This window comes from Danio rerio, chromosome 6 (genome assembly GCF_049306965.1).
Source record: "Danio rerio strain Tuebingen ecotype United States chromosome 6, GRCz12tu, whole genome shotgun sequence".
Lineage (NCBI taxonomy): Eukaryota > Metazoa > Chordata > Actinopteri > Cypriniformes > Danionidae > Danio > Danio rerio.
In genome coordinates this window covers 57,903,860-57,923,148 of record NC_133181.1, presented here as the reverse complement: position 1 = coordinate 57,923,148, position 19,289 = coordinate 57,903,860, and the positions used below count along the sequence as shown (strand labels likewise).

General features: G+C 35.8%; 1 protein-coding gene across 9 annotated transcripts; it reads right to left on the bottom strand.

Annotated features, from left to right (window-relative positions):
* Positions 1-765: 765 nt before the first annotated feature.
* On the bottom strand, positions 766-6,679 carry manbal (mannosidase beta like). Of its 9 annotated transcripts, XR_012407468.1 has the most exons (6): positions 6,521-6,620; positions 4,367-4,528; positions 1,819-2,011; positions 1,586-1,676; positions 1,128-1,437; positions 766-956 (listed from the first exon to the last, which is right to left on the bottom strand). XR_012407468.1 is itself a non-coding variant. In NM_001303006.1 (3 exons), exons 2-3 carry the CDS (start codon positions 4,514-4,516, stop codon positions 1,895-1,897), a joined length of 267 nt encoding a protein of 88 aa, NP_001289935.1. In that variant the 5' UTR covers positions 4,517-4,528; positions 6,521-6,679; the 3' UTR covers positions 766-1,894. The 9 variants fall into 9 exon arrangements, 2 of the variants coding, with proteins under 2 accessions (NP_001289935.1, XP_017212018.1); XR_012407466.1 differs by having other exon boundaries at positions 1,586-2,011; XR_012407465.1 differs by having other exon boundaries at positions 1,128-1,676.
* Positions 6,680-19,289: the final 12,610 nt, after the last annotated feature.

Genomic DNA, 19,289 nt, shown 5'->3' with positions numbered 1-19,289 from the left:
GGTTAAGTAGGCGGTTCATTCTGCTGTGGCGACCCCTGATTCATAAAGAAACTAAGCCAAAAAGAAAATGAATGAATGAACAATAGAATTTATTCACTACGAGGCAAATGACCAGCATTAAAGTCACATTTGAAGTGTTTATAATGAGTCATAAGAACAGAACTGTTGGTAAGGTGCAAGAACCTGACTTTGGTTAGGTGTAAGAGTGTCTTTTGAAATAACCCATCAGAGGTTACAGTGTAAGTCAGAATCAGCTCTGAACACAGAAAACAGAAGTTTGATAAAGCAATGAGATGCAATTTGATTAAATATATGAATTTGGTTCACTGAAGCATGTAAATATTTATTACACAAACAAAATGGGGCGACGCAGTGGCGCAGTAGGTAGTGCTGTCGCCTCACAGAAAGAAAGTCACTAGGTCGAACCTCAGCTCAGTTGGCGTTTCTGTGTGGAGTTTGCATGTTCTCCCTGCCTTCGCGTGGGTTTCCTCCGGGTGCTCCGGTTTCCCCACAGTCCAAAGACATGCGGTACAGGTGAATTGGGTAGGCTAAATTGTCCGTAGTGTATGAGTGTGTGTGTTTGCGTGAGTTTCCCAGAGATGGGTTGCGGCTGGAAGGGCATTCGCTGCGTAAAAACGTACTAGATAAGTTGGCGGTTCATTCCGCTGTGTCGACCCCGGATTAATAAAGGGACTAAGCCGACAAGAAAATGAATGAATGAAACTAGTGAAAATAGCTGAGTTGTACTGAAATAAGACTCTTTACTTAAACAAAAACAGAAAAAGCACAAAAAATGCTTTATTTAAAAAAAAAAAAAAAAAGGAATCATAAAACAACCTCAAAGATGACATAAAAAACAATACAGCATATAACTTGTGAAAGAAAAAAAACAGTTTGATGTGCACGGACACATCTAAACCACAGGCCTCAAACTGGATTCCTGGAGGGCCGCAGCTCTGCACAGTTTACCTCCAACCCTAATCAAACACAGCTCAGCCGACTAATCAAGCTGTTCAAGACTAATAGAGCAGGGCTGTCCAAACTTAGGCTCTCAGTATGCGTTCTTCAGCAATCTTGCGTACTCCTGAGTTAAAGGTGGTTGGAGATAAACTGTGCAGAGCTGTGGCCCTGCAGATATAAAGTTTAAGACCACTAAACAGCATTCAGATATTATAATAGCTGAAGAGTAACTCGGTCCATCCAGCTGTTATAACGCAGGAGTGTCAAACACAGTTTCTGGAGGGCCGCAGCTCTGCAGTTTAGTTCTAGCCCTGCTTTAACACACTTACCATCAGGTTTCAAACAAGCCTGAAGGACTCATGATCAGGTGTGTTTAATTAGGGTTGGAACTAAACTGCAGAGCTCAGGAACTGAGTTTGAGACCGTTGATCTAAACAATGTTCAGATTTTATAATACATGAGTGTCCAAACTCAGTCCTGGTGGGCCGGTGCTTTGCAGATTTTAGTTCTAACTCCAATTAAACACACCTGAACCAGCTCATCAAGCTCTTTCTAGGTGTACTAGACATCCAGGCAGGTGTGTTGGAGGAAGTTGGAGCTAAACAGAAGACCGGCCCTCCAGGACCAAGTTTGCACACTGCTTGTACAATAATCATAAGCTGAAGAGTAACTCGGTCAATCCAGATGTTATAATGCAGGAGTGTCAAACTTAGCTCCTGGAGGGCCGCAGCTCTGCAGTTTAGTTCCAGCCCTGCTTCAACATACTCACCTGTAATTTCCAAACCTGTAGAACTGGTAGAACTCGATTAGTTTGATCAAGTTGAAGAGTTGTGGTCCTCCAGGAGCTGAGTTTGACACCTGTGTGGAATCCAGCACATTATACCAGTCTATCAGACGCTGCAGGGAATCTTCACACATTCACACACTCCTGGAACTATCTCTTCTTCTTGCTCTCCTTCTTCATCTTCTGGCGGATCTGTTGAACGGGCGGCTTTGCTTTTCGGTTCTGATCAGTGCTGCGAGTGTCGGCCGGATCTGATGTCTCCACCGGCTGACAGAAAAACAAACATTCATCATGTCTCCAATGTAGATTCATCAGAAAACACATAGGCTTGGGTTAAAGTGTAAAAGAAAATGCATAAAGAGAGTTCACTCAAACAATGTTCTTTCCTCTGGTGAACACCAAAGAAGATGTTTTACAGAATGTTGGGGAAAAAAATAGGCATGGACTTCCATCATTTCTGTTGTTTCTACTACTGATGTCAAGGGCTGATTCCTTCAGAATATCTTGTTTTGTGTTCAACATAAGAAACTCATAATTGTGTATATATATATATATATATATATATATATATATATATATATATATGTATGCAGAGTAAATTAGTATTTTTGGGTGAACTGTGCCTTGAAAAATTGTGAAATTTCTGTTCTGATCAAATATGCTGGCACTGAACACTTGATAAGAGCTCAAAACAATTGCTTGTATAACAATAATAAACCACTCCAAAAAGAAAACTGTGCACACACCATATACATGTTTGTTTGTGTGTGTGTGTGTGTGTGTGTGTGTGTGTATATACAGTTACAGTTGAAGTCAGATTTATTCGCCCCTCTGAATTATTTTTTCCCTAATTTCTGTTTAGCTTAGAGATTTTTTTCAACACATTTCTAAACACAATAGTTTTATTAACTCATCTTTAATAACTGATTTATTTTATCTTTGTCATGATGACTGTAAATAATATTTGACTAGATATTTTTCAAGACATTTAAAGGCTTAACTAGGTTAATTAGGTTAACTAGGCATGTTAGGGTAATTAGGCAAGTTATTGTGTAACAATGGTTTGTTCTGTAAAAAATTAAAAACAAAATTAGCTTAAAGGGGCTAATCATTTTGTCCCTAAAATGATTATTAAAAAAACTGTTTTATTCTAGCTGAAATAAAACAAATAAGACTTTCTCCAGGAGAAAAAATATTATCAGATATACTGTGAAAATTTCCTTGCTCTGTTAAACATCATTTGGGAAATAATAAAAATTTTAAAAAAAAATCAATGGGCGGCTAATAATTCTGACTTCAACTGTATGTATGTATGTATGTATGTGTGTGTGTGTGTGTGTGTATACACACACACACACACACACACACAAACAAAGAAACACGTGTAAGATGAAATGATGGTTTTAGCATTAATACACTGTTTAATAATGGTTGTTCACCACCGTTTTCAAGAGACACAATGAAAATGTATATCTAAATCTTAAAATATTTAGTTCCATAGTTGGGAAAAAAATAAATAGTGCACTGGAAAATTCTCAGTTTCTCTAGATTCGCAAAAAGTTGACATATTGAATAAAAAAAAGTTTCATTCTAATTTCAGTTAATTAAAAAATAGTTTTTTTTTATTCATATACACACAAGAATTAAATTTCTACACAGACCAGGAAGGGACGTGATGGTGGGGAAAAAACTGGGTGGGAGAAGAAAAAAAAAAAAACTGATGAGAAAAATATATATTTTTAAGTTTTTGCGTTCCCTCGCAAAGATGTTTTTCCACAAACACTTCCTGTTCACCTCATACATGTCAACCCTGCTGTTTTTGCTGGGATTCTCCCGTATACCATTCTATCCCGCTGTCATCCTATGAGTAAGTATTTCCCCATATTTCTTGTGTATTTTTATTCTTGAAAGCACGCTGAAATTAATATAAAGATATCTGCATTCACTTTCACATGCAGCAACTGAATCAGTGGATGCGCTCCGTATGATAAACTGATCCCCGATCAGGTTGACTTGTATGAAGTGAACAGGAGGTGTTTATGGAAAACATCTTTGCGAGATAACGCAATCTTTGTAAGGTAACGCAAAAAACAACAACATCATCCTATCACTGTTTTTTTTTCTCTCCCACCATCACGTCCCTTCCAGGTCTCTGTAAATCATATAGGATTTTTTCAATGGCCCAGCAAATTTTTCTACTTGACCAATCAAAAAACAGATGCTCAGATGCTGTAGTTCTATATATAATATTTTTTTCAACATAAAACTAAAAAAATTATAATAATAATTAAATACACTATTAAGAAGCTTAAGCTACATGTATGCACAAGAGACTGTTATAATATTAGTTGTAAAATAAAGATTTGCTAAACGTTTTCTATTATTGGATTTGTTGGAGTGATTTGGTAGCTTAACATAAATGAAGGAAAATTAAGACCAGTTTAAAATGATTTTAAACAAACAAGACAATATTTCAGTGAATTTGTCCCATTTTAAGGCCAAAAATGTCGTTTTTTATTGACTTCATAACACACTTTACAACAGTATAGTTCAAAAACACTACAGTACTTTTTTGACGTGGGTTTGATTACAGTCAGATCTGTGGCTGTAGGTCATCCTCACCTGTTCGTGGCCCTTGGATGTGGGTATAATTACAGCTAAAATACAGATGAGTTGAAAAATGGCCCCTAGAAATAATCCATAACGCAGGAGACTCTCGAAGAAAGTGGGTTCAGGAACCTCCGGAGGAGAAAGATCCAGATCAGCGGACATGATGAAGAGCGCCTGTCACAACACCACAGTACAAAGAAATAATAAATATATATACAGTTCATGTCAGAATTATTAGTCCCCCTTTAAATTTTCTTTGTTAAATATTTCCCAAATGATGTTTAACAGAGCAAGGAAATTTTCACAGTATGTCTGATAATATTTTTTCTTCTGAAGAAAGTCTTATTTGTTTTATTTCGGCTAGAATAAAAGTAGTTTTTAATTTTTTAAGCACCATCTTAAGGTCGAAATTATTAAGCTATCTTTTTTCCTGAAAGTCTACAGAACAAACCATCGTTATACAATAACTTGCCTAATTGCCCTAACCTGTGTAGTTAAGCTAATTAACCTTGTTAAGCCTTTAAATGTCACTTTAATCTGTATAGAAGTGTCTTGAAAAATATCTACTGAAATATTACTGACTGTCATCATGGTAAAGATAAAATAAATCAGTTATTAGAAATGAGTTATTAAAACTATTATGTTTAGAAATGTACTGCAAAAAAATCTCTCTCTGTTAAACAGAATTTGGGGGAAAAAATAAACCGAGGGATTTATTACTGTCGTCAGGGCCAAATTTAAGCACTTTCCAGGTGCATTTTCAATCTTTTTCAGCACTTTAAAAGTTTGGTAAAATACATATAAACTCAAAATATGACATTTGCTGTTTGTTCAAACTACTTATTTAAAATGAGCTGAAACAACAAAAATTCTTTGTTTTTCTGGGGAGAACTTAATTGTTAATGTTCAATCCACTTAAATTTGTAAAAACAAATAAGTTAACTTAAATATTTCATGTTACATAAACACAAATCAATTGTGTGGAACCCAGCAGGTTTTAGAGTGTACTTCATCATATTACATTAGATCCTGTTAGTTATTGAATTCTATAGTACAGTGTGGTATTTTAAGGAAAGGTTTAACCATGGCATTTTAGCCTCTAACCCAACACTGTCATTTACTCGGTTAAATGACTGAAATAAAGTTGGTTTTATATTCGCACATTCGTTCAGTGACAATTTATAATGTGCTCCCTATGTTATTTACAATAATATTTTGAATATGCGGTCTGAAATTGCATGCAAGCATGACTTTGAAACAACATTATGACTATTTATTCACAGTGAACAATGGTGTACTGATAGTCCTTGGCTGCTTATATGATTTCACAATTCAGAATTTGCTAATAATTATTTTCTGAATTAATATTATTAATAAGAAAGTCTGAATGTGTAAATAAAAAAAAAAATCAACTTCATGTCAATAATAAGAGGTGATTTCGGAAGAGATGGGGTTGTGGATGTTGATTGAATGATAGTGAATCAGCAGTCCGTGTGGGAAGGCCAAGATCATTCACCACCAGTGAGGAACAGTGAATGAAAAGGTTTTGGAAAGACACTTATTGTTGATATTTGTGACAATGGACCACAAAACCAGTCAGAAGTACTTTTGGAAAATTTTAGATAGTCATTGGCAGCTAATATGATTTTACTATTTAGAATTAGCAAATAACACTTTTCTGAAGTTATTTGGAGAAAGTCTGAATGTGCAAATATAAAATAAACTTTACCTCAATTCTTAAATGTGGTTCACTTAAATATGCCATCTTCATCTTAAATCCATATTTAATTTGATTACAAATGACACAGATAAGAAAGGCAGATCGCACAGAGTTTACATTAAGCAAAGAGATTTGTGGTATTTTATTTACATCGTTAAGTTATTTATAATTAGCTATTTAGTAAAACACATTATTATGAAAACAACATTAACATTTTCAAGCAGTTTTAAGACACTTTATCAAAAAAAAGCACCTTTCTAACCTTGAGAACACTGGATTATAATTCAAGCATTTTCAAGGTTTTTCCAGAACCCTGTAAGACCCGTCTGTAGTATTAGTGTTAGCATAAATACCCGTAAACGAGCAAAACTAGCAATACTCTTAATGAAAACATTACGGAGGGGTGTCTGCGGGTATAAATCACACACAAAAAACAAACCACTTACCTGTATGTTTAAAACAAAGGCCTGTCGTGTTGTTAAAATGAAAAGTCGCCTCCTAAACCTGCAGAATGTCTCCGTTTGTTGTCAGATTCAGGATAAACACGTCTGCGCTTTGTGTCATGTGTTTGAGATTCTGGTCTTGAGGGTTTATTTGGCTTTACTGCCTCCTGCTGCACCGGAGAAAAAAATTAAACGGTTTATGCGATAAAACTGTCAGATATTCGACGGGTACATTGTTATAATCATTACATTTTAATTCTGTAAACGAAATGTGATATATCATGTATCCAGTTTGTCCTTTTATAATCAGAACATCTACTTAGATGGGCTGGCTTTGTCACAAAGCAACTGTTACTTATCTCAGCGCTGATCAGGATGGACCAATCACAATGACTTTAATTGTAACCGCTAAAACTGGATGTTCGTAACTGAAAATTGATTTGATTGAATTAAAAATACAATTTATACACGTTTTATATACATATTATACACAAACATTTATATTAAGTTTTTATATAGCATACAGATATTCATTCATGTTTAATTTAGGAATCTAAATTTGCCAGGTAGCCTTGTAAACAATTCATTTGAAGGCGATTTCACCAAACACTTGTATTAAGTCAATAAAACAGGTCATTTTTATAACTACACAGGTTTTTAGTCAGTGAATTAGATATCATTGAGGTAAGGCTGATTTTATATTTTAGAATCGTTCATGTTTACCACTACGTTGAATATTCGGATGACTTCAAAACAACATCAGCACCTCGATAGTGAAGAATGTTGTACTGTCATTGGCTGCTAATTTGATTTCACTATTTAGAATTTTCACAGAATAATATAACAAAAATTATATTGTTAAGGGGATAGTCTGAATGTGTGAATTATTACCAACTTTACCTCAATAATAAAAGGTGATTTCAGAAGAGATGGGTTTTAGTTGTCCTTATCTTTTAGTTTCCTTTAGGAGGCTGCTCATTGGCGGATGCTGTTCAGTGGGACCAATAGGATTGGATCTGAGATTAGAAATAATACTAGTAGTGAATCAGCAGTCCGTGTGGTACTGGGAAGATTATTCACCACCAGTGAGGAACAGTGAATGAAAAGGTTTTGGAAAGTGACTTATTGTTGATTTTAGTGACAATGAAACACGATACTACTCAGAAGTATACACTATTGGAAAATTAGATTCGGATAACTCATGAAAGCAAATTAATAATTACAAGTAGCCTAAATTTAAGTGTAATGCAATAATAAAATTAACACTTATGTTATAATACAGCAGTGGTATAAACCACTTTTAGAATTTAGTATGAACAAATGATGACAACCTACCAGCTCAGATTCCACAATACACAGCCCCCTTCAGGAATTCAATAAAATAAAATACATAGATAAATCTCCTAAATGTAACAAATTGATGTGACAAAATATTAAACCTTGTTCTTTTTATACTATACATTTTAAAACATGTGAACCCCCCCCCCCCCCCCCCCCATTAGTTTACTTTTCTTTGATTGTTTATGAAGATTTTCTAATCAGTCTGGATATATGATTTATAGTGGTGCTCTCCTGTCAAACAATTAATCATGATAAATAGCATCCAAATTAAAATATTACATTTATGTGTGTGTGTGTGTGTGTGTGTGTGTGTATTGTGTATACTTATCATACACACATGCATGTATTTATGTTAGAAAAAATACTTGTATTTTTACTCATATTACATTAAATAAATTAACAAATTTTCCTTCTGCTTGGTCCTTTATTCATCAGGGTTCGCCACAGCAGAATGAACCGCCAACTTATACAGCATATGTTTAACACTACGGCCAATTTAGTTTATTCAAGTCACCTATAGCAAATGTCTTTGGACTGGTGGGGGAAACCGGAGCACCCAGAGGAGCCCAATGCAGCCCAATATTATAACTACAAAACAAACAAAAAACTTTTATTTTATATGTGATGAATAAAGATTAAAGAAAAGATGTTACATTTTGTAAAGCATTAAAGACTTCCTGATAGCAGCATTTCTTATAGTCTATAAGATTTGCATCATGGCATTTTGATAACATTTTAGATTAGTATTTAAAGGTGTTGTTTGTGAGTTTTTGACTCTTCTAAAGCATAAATATACCATAATATGTTTGCAGATATTTAAGAAACATGCTAAGTGAACATTCTTGTTTATCTGAAAAACAATGCTGAAGTCAGATATTCTGCTTTGAAAATGTGCATTATGTGCCAGAACGTGTACGTTTAACCTGCTCATTGTCAGTTTAGCCAATTATATTTTAGCATTGAAAGTTGCCTTGCTGGAAAACAGCTTATTTCATTCATTCATTCATTCATTAATTCATTCATTCATTCAGAAAGACTCTCAAAGCATGCACCCATGACCGAAATGCGACCTCCGGTGGACAGTAGCAGACTTAGAAATAAGATGCAGATTCAGTTACACATAAAGTTACACATAAGATTATTAATTAGCAAATAATATAAATATTATAAGCGTAAAGATGAGGTGAGCAGGTTACATTGTAACCCCGTGTCCTAACAATGCGCTACGTGATGAGATTCGCAGTGATTAGCAATTTGGCTGTTTGCACCAGACGAAACACAAGAGAAATTTAAATACAGCCATTCAGAAGCACAGAATACAACGAAATGGAACGGTTAATAATCTAATTATTACATAATAAACATCTTTAACATTATTAAATATAGATGCTGAATCACTAATTTGTGTTGGTTTTGAGTCTTTAGTTCAATTTCAGAAAGTTTATTTTATTTTCCAGATCTGAGGTGAACTATCTGCTGCTGTTTTCAGCACACTGAAAAAAAGATTCAAACATGATTCCTTGAATTTACTTAATTTCTTTAAGTTAAGGGGTTGTAAACACTTTGTTTATGTTGAATTTAAACAATTAAACTAAGTTGAACATTACTAAATTTAATTTGTTTGTTTAAACACAAATAAATTGTTTGCAACAATTTTGCAGACAACATTCAGTGTATAGTATGGCAATAAATGTGATGTAAAATGGCATTCAAACTCACATTGTTAGCATTAAACACTGAATAAAGCACATGAGGTGTACCTGAGCTGATCATTGTCAGTTTATCCTGTTGTTTAGCTGTGAAAATAGAAGTCGTTTGATATATCAATTCGAGGTGTTGGACAAAAAAACCTTTTTAATATGGAAAATATTCCTTCCATCGCGTCAGACTCGCTCCTGTTGGTCGTCAATCTGGCAACCTGTGCTTGTGTTTGTTTTGACAACCCAGGCTTATTCTGAAAACGTAGTCCAGCGGACATTTTTGGAAACCGCGAAATACGTCTCGGGAGGTACATATTTGTGCAGTTTTTGTTTCCTCGAATCCGCGAGAAGCCGTTGTGTGCGCTTTATCGTATCTTGAACATCTCTGGCAAGTGCCGTTCGCGCCCGCGCTGTTCTCGCATCAACCCACCAGAGGCCGCTGTCTGACTGACCGAATGATTGACTGGGTGACCGGCCCAGACCAGCTCACCCACCCTCCTCCTTCCCTGAACTCAACCAGTTTTACCAATTGACCCGCCCGCCCGCTCACTTCCCTAAACTCGATCACCAAATTAGAAAAGCCGTCTAGAAAAAGAAAAACCCTCGTCTGCTTTTTTCGGATTTCACCACGTTCTCATCCTGTTATGAACTCGTTTACTTTATTTTTTGGATTATGTTTTTGTCTTACCTGATTTCTGGAACCACTCTTCCCCGCCTTTGTCAACTAATCCTCTCTGCATCTGAAGTCTGCCGACGCACACGATGAGCTGACCGGACAAACTGACTGCTGCGGGAAAGCCCCCCACACGGAGGTAAGCGGTCAGCCGGCAAGCGCAAAGGGAACGGCGGCCTCAACCTCCCGGGACGCATTTCGCGGTCTCCAGAAACGTCCACGGGACTACGTTTTCAGAATGAGCTTGGGTTGTGTTTTGATCCAGGAATGCAATACCTAGTTCAACCACTGGGTGTCAAACTTACATAATGCATCTTTAGTAAAATAAACAAATGGTTATCTTTCATTAAATTTGGTCTCTAAACACCCCACATGCACACCCAATCCCTCATCAAACTCCAGACGCAGCAATTACAACATTTATTTCCAATGACTGACACGTCACACCAGGCACATGATATATTTAAAAGTTCTTTATTTGCTATGGTTAACTAATCGATAACTGATGGGTAAATCTGCATGTAAGTCGCTCTACTGGTTGGTTTTTCATCATGGAGGTTTTTCACAGGATGACAAGAAGCTACACGAGTCGCCAGAGGAAAAGCTTTCATTTTTTTTTCATCACTGGCCGACGTGTTCATTTGAAGAAAGGGATTTCAAAGCATGCCAAAGCATCCACGAAAGGAATCGACAACACTGGAGCCTCCACAGGACGAACGCGAAAAGAAAAAGGCATCAGTTCTTTGGAAGAGTCTTTACATTGCTTTTTATGAGCCGGGGAGAAGTGTTAGATGTTAGTAAGCGGAGATGTTGGCAGTATTGCATTGGGTAGGTCTTTGTGTGACTATACGGTCCCATATTAGAATGGAAAAGAGTGTGAACACAGAGAGGGAAAGGGGGCCAGTCGACTGGCGTCCAGTGTCCCAGGGAAGACTGGGATTTTGTTGCTTGCTCTGCGGAGGAGCGTCAGAGCCCTGCGGTTTGATTCACGTCCACAGAAGAAACATTAAGACAGTTTTCTACATTGGTCCTATTGCAAAAGTACAACACACACAAGCGGACGAATATTCCTAAGCAGCAGCAGCAGACAGTCCGAAAGAGAAAGTCATAGAAATCTAAAATTATTACACACAACACACTTGACATTCAGCAAAGGATTTAGAGGGATAGTTCACCCAAAAATGTACAATTCTGTCATCATTTAAACACGCTTTAATGTTACCACCGTGTCTCTTTCTACTGTTGAACACAATAGACCAGGGGTGCCCAAGCTTTTTCGTATAATGAGCCAAACACCAAATATCATTATGAGCTGTGGGCCAAAGGCAAATATACCAAATTTTATTACATTAATGTCGCCATAGGTAATTTCCAAATTTATTTAATAATATTATTGAGAAATAAATATAAAAAAACATCACTTTAAATCATATTAACTAATGCAGTTTAACTTTTAAAATGCTTATTGCAATAAAGAGTAAGCAGTGGAGTTCAATGCTGAATACACTAGTCGAGCAGAATCTGCCTTGATTTGCTCGCCAAACTGTCCTCTACCCATCATGTGACAGTGTACATTTACACTAAATCTAATTATTTACCATATTTAATAGTACAATTGATTTAGGTAAGCTTTTAAAAATAAAACAAACTAAATAAATTCAATTACATTAAATTTGAAATGGGAAATCTTTAAAGCATCTCATCATTCTCCCTCTTTCTCAGATCGGATGGTGGGCCAAATCATAGGTTCCTATGGGCCAAGTTTGCCCCGTGGGCTCTTGTTTGGGCATCTCAGCAATAGTCAGTACACAAAAATTGCTTTTATTTTGTTTTTACTTCTATGGTAGTCATTGGCCAATATCCAATATTAACGTTACTGTCTAGATAGGATACAGCTGCAGATACTTACATCAATATAGCAACATTTTGGTGACACTGTACAACAATTAATTCATTCATTCATTTTCTTTTCGGATTAGTCATTTTATTAATGAGGGTTCGACACAGTGGAATGAACCACCAACTTATCCAGCATATGTTTTACACAGTGGATGCCTTTCCAGCTGCAACCCATCACTGGGAAACATCCATACACACTCATTTACACACATACACTACGGAAAATTTAGCTTACCCAATTCAGCTATAGTGCATGTGGGAAACTGGAGCACCCGGAAGAAACCCACGTCAACACGGGGAGAACATGCAAACTCCATACAGAAATGCCAAATGACCCAGCCGAGGTTCGAACCAGTGGCCTTTTTGCTTTGAGGCAACAGTGCTACCCACTGCGCCATCTCGCTGCCCCACTGTTAAACTACATCTGTTTAATTGACATTATATTATATATTATAAATATATTATATTTAAAGATCAAACTATTTCTTAACTATTAAAGGACAGACCCCCCATACATCTTTTTTTTTGATGTCCTTCAGGGGAATTAAGTGTTAATTAGGAGGGTCAGACCCAGACATCCCAAGTCTTCCCGCAAATGCATATAGACTCCTGGATGCCTGCAAACGAGTGATATTATCACCTGGAAATCGAGCGTCTCCCTACTCGTCCTCAAGTAAGTCTTTGCAAGTCGTGCACCCCTCTCACCCTTACTCATTGGATCCCTCCTCGCTCTTCAAACACATTGCGTACACTCTGTCAAACACCTCATACCCCCCCACCCCTTTTCAAATATTTCACATAGCATAACTCACGCAACCTCCTGCAAATTATGACATTCTCGGGAGTGACTTGGGATGTCTGCAGACCCCCCGCAAACCCCCCTGTAATTCGCACGCTGTAGTAAAAACTCAAGTATACTACAGTATTTATTATAGTTGAATCACAGTTAATACTGTAATATGCTGGAGCCCTCATTTACAAATAGTTTATATTACTTTATATTAAGTGGCCTTAACTAATACGACCTTACATAGGAATTAATAGTTTGTTACAATGTACTTATTGTGTAAATACATGTATTTACTATGTACTTATGCTTGATTAAATACATGTAGTTACATCTGTAATTAACTTTTGTAATTACATTTGTAAATACACTGTTGACCATCCCTTACACCTGAAATTACCCTTAAACCTACCCATGCCACCAAACCTGTCCATAACCCAACCTCTATTCCAACTCAAAACCACCACAAGTGTTCTCAAATACATTATAGACACAGTAAGTACATTGTATTTATTTTTTTGATGTAAGTACATAGTAGTTAAGGACACTTAATATAAAGTGGGACCATAGTTGTAAATGATATTATTATTGTATTATTATTGTGTTGTTATATGTGTAACTTATTTTATCTATTTTTAGTATTGAAAGCTCTGCTGTGGCATGTGACTTTCCCTTTGGGGATTAATAAAGTTAATCAAACAAACAAACAAACAAACAAAGACATATATCATTATATATATTATAACACTACAACATTTACTATAAATTCCTATAGTACGTTTTCATGTGGGAAGGAAGATATTTTGAAGAATGTTGGACAACTGTAGCCATTAAGCCAAAGTATATGTTTTTATAAATATATTTATATCCAACATTCTTCGAAATATCTTTTTTGTGTGTGCAGAAACAAACATTTCAATGTGGTCATGTCATTGGCCCATGAACATTTCCTGCTTGTTATCAAACTATTTCTGTAACTGTAACTAGAGGCAATTCAATCTGAACTTAATGTTAAACAGCTATCATATCATTATTCATCAGTATGTGGCTCTTTTTGGATTCTTGGAAGCTACCGAAATAAAAAATGTAAAGCAGGATATACGTTTGGAGCTTTGTTTTAGTTCACATCCCTCAATATGGTCTGTAAAAGTTTTGTAATCACTTGAGAGTAAGTAAACATTCAGCAAATGTACATTTTTGGGGTGAACTACTCCTTTAAATATGAAAACGAAACCCATTTGAATGAAAGGGCCACTAAAACGTCATATTTATTTATTAATTATCCATCTGAGTTCTCTATATACTATGATATAGACAAACATTCAGCTGCCCCCATGTAAATTATGGAAATTTAATACTGAGATATATTTATTTTAGTCCTATAAAATGATGACAGTATGAAAATATGCATAACGTAAAAGCTACCGAGCTGGTCGTCAACCGTACACACATTGCATAATAAAGTCATGCCATTGTACATGAGGATCAACAATACTTGTGCAAGCAATTATGTGGTCAATGCTGTTTATTATGAAAACACATAAGGGCATCGCTTTCGTTCTCTTGTAATTCGATTATTATGAAGAATTACAAAACCGTCTTTGAACAGACAGTGGCAATAGCTTGCTCGTTCACATCAGTTTGGCTCAAAAGCATGAGAGTTATTATTATTATTGATTTCTGTTGAGGTGTTTGCATGTTGTTTTTGTCTCCAGAAACGTTGAGCTCTTGCGAGGGCTCATGCATATGGCTTCTAGTTTCAGTAACTGGTTTACAAACTACACATTAACAGGTGAATCTCACGAAACAACGGCAAAATCAAAACCAGAGGGATTTAGCATCAGTATGATAATGATTAAGTGCATTTCCTCATTAGGTTTATGCAAATAAAAGACATAAAGATCCTAAAAAACAGGCTTTTCTATGCAAAACTATTTAATTTATTCATTCTTAGTCCCTTTATTCATCAGGGGTCGCCACAGCGGAATGAACCACCAACTCATCCAGCATATGTTTTACTCAGTGAATGCCCTTCCAGCTGCACCCCAGTACTGGGAAACACCCATACACACTCATTCACACACACTCAAACACTCCGGGCAGTTTAGTTTATTCAATTCACCTATAGCCAGTGCTCGAATTGAGGGGGGCTGCGGGTGGAAAATAAAGACAAAAAGCATCCCATTTGTAAATCCACCATCCCCCTTAGATTAACAACTGTGTGTAATGTAAAACATATCGTGCAAATTAAATATTCGAATTCTTTATTTATGGTAATTTATGACTTATAAACGATGATTGACCAATCAGAACTCAGCGTTGTAATAAGGCGCCACGCACAAGCACACAACAATTCTTTGTGTAATTTCGCGAGATTCTCAAAATGTCTAAGAGAGCAGTTCAGATGCATTCTTTAAGAAGAGAAAAGAAGGTATGATATTTATTTGTTGAATATTATATATGTATGCTGTACCTGCCTTGCATAACTGTATTTCACAACAGTTTAGGCGGCTTGACGCGAGTGTAACTGTAAAGTGCGAGTGTTCTATAGGCTGCTTCATGGAGGGCGCCATAGCGATCAGCGTCTTCCTGTAGAATGGTTAGAACTTCCGTTTACAGCGTTTACAACCGGTAATTTGCATTCCGAAAATGGATTTCAGTAGCATTTTTAAAGGATTACGGAGTGTTTTTGTGACACACAACTTAGAAACTTTCGCAACTGTCTTGTTTTTAAATAGAGAGAACATTTGACAAGTTATGTTTATTATATATGATTATGTTTCTTATTTATTTATAAATCTTGGACCTTACTCTTGAAAGAAAACGTGACTAATAAAAAAAGGTGAAGCCCCAAAAGCAGCCTGTATTAAAATCAGTTTGAATAATATTTTGGCTATTGTTGTTATCCAAGAATACAGGAGAGGCTAGAAAAATTGTGAAGCTCTACATTATTATTATTATTATTAAAATGTTTTAATTTTTATTATTCAAATAGCCAAATTCTGACAGAGGAAAGTTGAATGTGCTGGCCAGTTTGTAATTTGCCTAATAAATTGCAAAAGGCTTCAGTTTTTAAATTAAAACGTTTCTGCTAATGATATATGATGTAATAAATTTGTATTTTAAAAATAAATGTCATATTTCTTTATTCTAAATATTTAGGAAATATTTTTGGTAGATCAAAAAGTGTGGTTATGATGACCTCCCGATGAGCTAATCTAGCTAAAAGTAGTGCTTAAAATGTCATCTAAATTTAGTATTTAAATCTCATAAATTAATTTAAAAAAACGAGGCGATTAACTGCAAAAAGGTCCAAAAAGGACCATCCTTTTAACCAGGCTGGCTACAGGCCTGACATCTCCATACCATATTTTGTTTATGAATGAATATTGAGCTTTCATATAACACAATGATTCAGTCTTCCATTCAGAAATACATCTGTGAATGAATCAGCTGTTCAAACAACTCCATTTAATAAATCATTCAATGACAAAGACAGAGACCTGACTCCACCTGGCGTACTACTATTCATAAATAAACAGTAAATTTATCTAAATGCTAACTTTATGCTAGGAAGTTTGTTGATTTAATCTGATTGCAAGATAGTCTTCCTGATATTATTTCAGTTTATATATAAAAAATCTCATGTTGGGCCACATAAAGTAAACAGTGTTTATTTATATTTAGTCAATCAAACCATTGCTAGTAGTCAAAGATCTACATTGTCAATTAATTAATTGTCCCTTTTAATTTCATGATTTTCCTAAAAATGACATGCTTAAGATTGTTAAAGGTTGGTGGTTAATTAAAAAAAGTATTTTCTCAAACTAAAAATGTATTTAGACCTATTTTGTTATCATTGTGTGTGTGTGTGTGTGTAGCTACAGAAAAACCTACAATATTTGCACCCCCAACCCTTCCCATCCCCCTTGAAATCTTTATACAATTCGGCCACTGCCTATAGCACATGTGTTTGAATTGTGCCAACTGACCCAGCCGGGACTCGAACCAGCGACCTTCTTACTGTAAGGCGACACTTGAGCCACCGTGTCACCCATTATTTGATACATTCACTCTGATTTGTTTTGAAATGTAGCCTGTTTTGTGAGATTCACCCTAACAAGACATTCCTGTAAAACCACAACCTGAACATTGTGAATTCTCATTTTCACATCAAAAAGACAGAATAAACACATAAATGTTGACTGGACACAAACAAACAAACAAACAAATTCAAACGGACACCACGAGCATGAGTCTAACACTCACGATACACACGCAGCTCTGAATTGCTCTGCTTGCGAATTGAAAAGTACTTTGAAAAAACTCTATATTAATATATTCTTAAACGTCTTACGCCCTTTCAGGGAAAGTTCATAAAATGTGCATTCAGTGCATTTTTTATTTCCTCTACGTTTTATTATCAAAAAGACAAATGCCACACATACACAATATAATTCTGCTCTATCTTTAAAACATGCTTCTATGTACATCGATTTATAGGTACATGCTGTAGAAACGGATCTGATCAATGCATATATACACAAGCATGGTTGAGTGGATTGCTTTGTTTTAGATATACACTGTAAAGATATCCGTAATTTAGCAGTTTTCTGTATTTCATGTTTTAATTTTACATTATTTATGCTTTTGAATTGCATTTTGGGACTTTAATCTTTATTTCTAACAACTTTTAAGCATGAAAAGTTGGGAAAAAGTGACTTTTATGAACATATTTGATAGTTTAAAGGGATGTATTGTCTGTGTTGGTGTTGTATATTATGCTACAAACACCTTGTAGTAAACCACCAGTACATTTTCTGTAATTTTACAGACTTATTTATCTTTTAAAGTCACTTTCAAACTCCAGAAACGTCAATAAAAGTCACTTTATTAAACTGTAGAGTTGAATTTTCAACATCAAAACTCGACAGAGCAAATATCAACCTCCCATAATGCAATTCACAACGGTAAATAAACACGTTTATATCATAAAATGCAGAAACTGTTAATTAGCAGATATCTTATACAGCGTACGTGGGGGAATTTTACCACACGCCCAGTTAAACCGCCACTTACTGATCCATTCCAGGTAATACTTTGGCATCTCAGAGAGGGATGAGTTGGAGCTCTGAACGAAGGCGGCAGTGACGTCAACCGAGTGTTCAAATGTATGCAAAATACACAGAGATCATCAAAACATGACGCAGAGCTCTCAAGGAATAACTTAATTCATATATAACGATCCTGTGATACATTCACAGCCGACTTTAGTGAACTGGATCTGCCTGGCCTGATGGGATCTCGCAGCTCTAGTAAATGTGAGAGATATGGCGGTCTGGATTTTGGCACTGTAATCGCAGCATTACAGTAAAAGAGAGTGTATTTATATGTCTACACTTTTACGCTGATTGGGTAAACTATTCTAGATGAGTGTGGAATTTAAACATCACAAAAATCTAAATCATCTTATGATTTGCTCACCATTAAATAGATAGCTAATCTAGAAATGACACTTTACTCACTGTTTATTTTCCCATCAGGAGTTTCTTTCTTCAGTTGAACATGAAAGAAGATATTTGGAAGAATGCTGGAAACCTGTAACCATTGACTTCCATAGTAGGAAAAACAAACAGTATGGAAGTCAATGATTCGCGGTTTTGAGCATTCTTCAAAATATCTTCTTTTGTGTTCAGCAGGAGAAAGAAAGGTTTAAAACAAGTAATGGGTGAGTAAATGATGACAGCCTTTTCATTTTTGGGTGAGGTGTCTCTTTAAAGCAATCTAAGTATATATGACTTTCTTCATTCAGATGAATCTTGTCAAAATTTATTTTTATTTAAAGATTTTTTTTGGCCTTTATTAGATGGGACAGTATTGAGACAGGAAGCAAAGTTGGAAAAGAGAGAGGGGGGTAGGGAAATATCCTCAAGCTGGGATTCAAACTCAGGACGACCTGATTGTCTGAGACCACCAGATGGCACTGTAGTTCACTAGGGAACTCTGGTAGCGAACTACAGTTGCTAAGAACTACAAGTCCATACATCCCACGTGCACACACCCGGTTTCCACTTCCACTGATTTGCAATACACAGCTGTCTCCACTTCCTGTTTGATTTCGTGGACTATTTATTCACTCTGCACCCGTCGTTTGTCTTTCTAGGTGAAGTAAGTCTTGTTTTGGTTTGTTGTTCCTGAGCCGTGTTCTTGTAATTCTGTCATAGTTTCTTGTTTTGTTTGTTGTTATTTTGTTACTTTGATTTTTGGACGTCTTGGTTTTTCTGTTTGCTGCACAATTTCATTCATTAAAAAACTGCACTTGGATGCTACACCTTTTGTCTCCGTCCCGTCAACAAACCGTGACACTGACTT